General features: G+C 40.2%; 1 protein-coding gene across 2 annotated transcripts; it reads right to left on the reverse strand.

Annotated features, from left to right (window-relative positions):
* Positions 1-276: 276 nt before the first annotated feature.
* epd (ependymin) lies at positions 277-3,558 on the reverse strand. 2 transcript variants are annotated; one of them, XM_053617541.1, is made up of 6 exons: positions 3,462-3,558; positions 3,322-3,356; positions 2,662-2,793; positions 2,165-2,369; positions 1,863-1,947; positions 277-655 (listed from the first exon to the last, which is right to left on the reverse strand). In XM_053617541.1, the coding sequence occupies exons 1-6, from the start codon at positions 3,541-3,543 to the stop codon at positions 532-534; spliced, it is 663 nt and encodes a 220-aa protein (XP_053473516.1). In that variant the 5' UTR covers positions 3,544-3,558; the 3' UTR covers positions 277-531. The 2 variants fall into 2 exon arrangements, with proteins under 2 accessions (XP_053473516.1, XP_053473515.1); XM_053617540.1 differs by having other exon boundaries at positions 1,863-1,950.
* Between the last annotated feature and the right edge of the window lie 381 nt (positions 3,559-3,939).

Consider the following 3,939-nt stretch of genomic DNA (forward strand, 5'->3'; position numbering starts at 1 on the left):
GGCTGATTGACCTCCTCTAGTACCCCTTAGAGAAATTTTCATTTTAAAATAATGTGTTTAACTGAATTATGAGTTCCAGGTTATAACCCTACAAAATGTGGACAAGTTAAAGAGGCGAGGTGGAGGAATACTTATGCAAGACATTGTCTGCTAGCTTGCTAGCTTCAGTCTGACACTACATGTGCCGTACATTTGAAATAAGTATGAATCTAAGTGTGAAATTGTTCGTTTCTTTAAGGACCCATTTGATGATGATGATTTAAAAGAGTCATCAGGTTTCTTTTCGGTTTGAATTACTCGGCATTTATTGACTTCATGAGAAACAAAGGGACAGTCACAAAAAGGACAAAACAATACTGTTACTCAGAACAGAGATGGCGATCATACAAGAGAGTGTCAGATTTGCGCAGAAGAAAGAGAAAAAGTGGATACGGTTTTTTGAAGTAGTTTTTTTTTTTTTTTTTTTTTTTTTTAAATTCATGTTATGCCGTGATCCCGTGTGTTCGATTGATTCGTATGCTTTTTAACGATTCAGTCGTGGAACAGGTCAAAGAAGCTGTGGTCATCAGACGCCTCCTCTAAAGCCACACCGTCACAGTAATCAGGAAGTTTAAACGCTTGTATCTCGTCAAAGTCAATCTCTACGTTGAAGAATCTGAGGAGGAACAAACAGAGAATCATTTTAATAAGGTTTAAAATTGGATAATCAGCCCTGACTCTTACAGTAATGTCACACAGGCATTTCTACAGCTATATTTCACTTATACCTATATTTATATATTTATTCCTATAGTGATATTATACCTATAACTATATTATAACTATATTTCGCCTATAACTATATTTCACCTGTAGCTTTATTTATACCTATTGTTGTATTTCACTAACGCATATAAATATTTAGATAGAATATAGATTGTATTAGAGATTTTTAGGTTCACATTATAACAATAGGACATGAGAAACGCCGGTGTTGTACTCTACAACAAGATCTTTACACATTGAGACCAAGACAAAAGAGAACGAGAACAAAATCGCAAAGCAGGCACGCTGTTATGTAAGGCGTAAAACACTCAGAGGCATGCTGTTATAGGAAAATAATCAATAATGGGGTGGTGCGATGCAGCTGGACACAAAGCACAGCTGATTATTCTCCCATAACAGCATGTCCTCCTGTCTTTTATTCTTCTTACACCACAGCAATCTGCCAGGGATTGCAAACGATGCCAAACGTTTTACCGTTTATGGCTACTTAATTAATGTAATGTCTAAAAACAATCATTCATTACTGAAAACCTTGCTATTTCGACAGTTACACATAGAGTACACGTCCCTGTGAAGGTGCCGTTACTATGGAAACGTACTCAAACGAGTATGTATAATAAGACAGAATACAGGGGGATGGAGAAATGCATCTTAAAGGGACTTTTAAGAGATTACAAGAGAGCCACTGGGGCTGTGGGCCATCAGAAAATCCCAGGAATGACATCATCAGAGTTAATGTAGAAAAGCCAAATCCTAGGAATGGTAAAAAGAAAAAAAAATACTGCACCACTTGCTCAAATTCCCCTGAGTGTAAGGGACGGTACCCAGAGATCAGCCACATAAGTAGCCCTAATTTTCCAGACCTCTGATAAATAACCAGTGCATTTATTTATTTATTTAAAGGTCCAGTACTGTAAATGGAAAACCAGTATTGGGGAGATTTTTACATGTGCGTAAAGTTATCTGAAGCGAATGTTAAGCGTCACACTGGCTTTTTAAAACCGCACACAGCAGCACTGTATATCTGGAAGCACGTTTTGATACCCATTTGTCATATTGATTGGATGCAATGCATGCAGAAAGCAAAGCTGACTCACTTGAAGATGAGGTCATACTTCTCGCTGTGGTAGATGCAGGAAACAGGGACGCACCCGCAGGAAGTGGTAATAATCGAGTAGTGGGCTGCTGATCAAAGCCATTTCATCATCATCACCATCATCTTATTATTATTATTATTATTATTATTATTATTATTAGTATTATCCGTGAAACAGCTAGTGAGTTCTGAATGTGAACTCAGGCTCAAATCGAATTGGAAACATAGACATGACATTACTGTAATTGTATGAACAACGGTGGAAACGGTGGAAACGGTCCCTCGGACCCTGTGTATACTGACCCTGTGAGTGATGCGTGTCGAGGTGGTCAGATATGTTGCCGGACCATATGCGCACCCTGAGGCCCTGCTCAGACTTATCGAGGCTCCCCAGGTACAGCTCGTCCTGGTGTGTGGCGTCGGCCGGCACCTCCAACGGGTGACTGTGTGACGGCAGGGACTGCTTCTTACAGCTGTCGTTCTTGCTGTCAAATTCGTATATCACATCCTGCATTCGAGATAAAGGCCCGTGGAGTTAAATCTAGAAGGCTATAATAATAATAATAATAATAATAATAATAATAATAATAATAATAATAACTTTATTTAAGTAGCACTGTTTATAAATGTACACTAATGTATAGTGAAGCAGAAAGAAAGACAAATGAAATGGGCAAAAAAAATGGAAATGCAACAAATAATAGCGTATACAGTTGGCTCGGCAGGGTGTGTAGTGGACGTGGACATGCTGAGGAGGAAATAAAGACATAGTGATGTCATGTGTGAAAGTGAAGCATTACCTGCTCGAAGTGTACGAGCACGTCCAGGTGCGAGGTTCTGTTCGATTTGCTGTCCTCCACAAAGCGAAGGTACTTCTTAGCGGCATCGTACTTGAAATCCCCCCAAACCGTCGTATCGTCCTTGGCAGAAGTCTGTGTGTGTGTGTGTGTGTGTGTGTGTGTGTGTGTATATATATATAGATAGATAGATAGATAGATAGATAGATAGATATAAAGATAAACATTTATGAGGATATGCATGCATGTGAGTCATTACATCTTTTTTTTTTTTTTTTAATTATCAATTTCCTTTTTTTTTTCCACACCTACAGAATTCAAAACAGCTAAACGTAAACACTCAAGAGAAGAACTTTTCCTGCAAGTTCAAGCTGGCATTCCTTCAGCTTTAGATGAAAAGCTTTCGGTTCAAACGACCAGACGATTCTAACCATAACTTAATTAAGAAGAAAAAAATGAATAAATAATACAACGGAGCGTCCTGAAGTGTTTTATTCGTCGCATCTGCCTGGAAGTATTTATTAAAGAATGACACATTCTACGTTTAATAGGTTTAGAGTTGTATTTAATGTGTTAAAACATCCGCGAAATCCCTGGAATTCATTCAGAGAGCCACGAATTGAAGTGATTGAAAAGTGAGTTGTGTTGAAAGTGTGTACGTACCACACTGAGCAAGCCTTTGGTCTTCGCTGGTGATCCTGGGAACGAAATCAGAAAACATGAACATCAGTGACGTTACGGCGTTGTCGGATCAATGACTGAATGAATGTAAAATAAACAAACGACAAGGGAGCAGAACTTACGGCACGGCTCGCGGCTGGAGGAGACCCAGGCCATCGGGCTGAGGCACAAGAAAGCCACGCAGAACAGCTCGATGGTGCGCATCTTTGCTATTCGTCTGATTTTCCTCAAGTCCAGATACATCCAGTGGTGCTATTTATCCCACAGAACTCCCCCCCACCCTCACTGCCTCGTCGATAGACGTTACACAATCACCGGCTGGTTGTGCACGCAGGAGAACCTTCGGACTAACACGGCCATGGAGACAAACAGGCGTTATTAAAACAAACTCATCTGGCCTCCCAGCAGCACGCTGGAGGTTCTCGCTCAGCCATGGGGGAGCCGGTGACACTGCACCAGTGGGACATTAGTTCACGTAAGGTGATGTTTATCGCAAAAAACCATCTGAAGAAACCCACAGTCACGCAGGTGTAAAAATAAAACCTCGCTTATTTATTATTGGAGAGAGTTTGAAACGTTCAGCACGTTTCCCAAGACGTT

This window comes from Ictalurus furcatus, chromosome 28, assembly GCF_023375685.1.
Source record: "Ictalurus furcatus strain D&B chromosome 28, Billie_1.0, whole genome shotgun sequence".
In the NCBI taxonomy this organism is placed as follows: domain Eukaryota; kingdom Metazoa; phylum Chordata; class Actinopteri; order Siluriformes; family Ictaluridae; genus Ictalurus; species Ictalurus furcatus.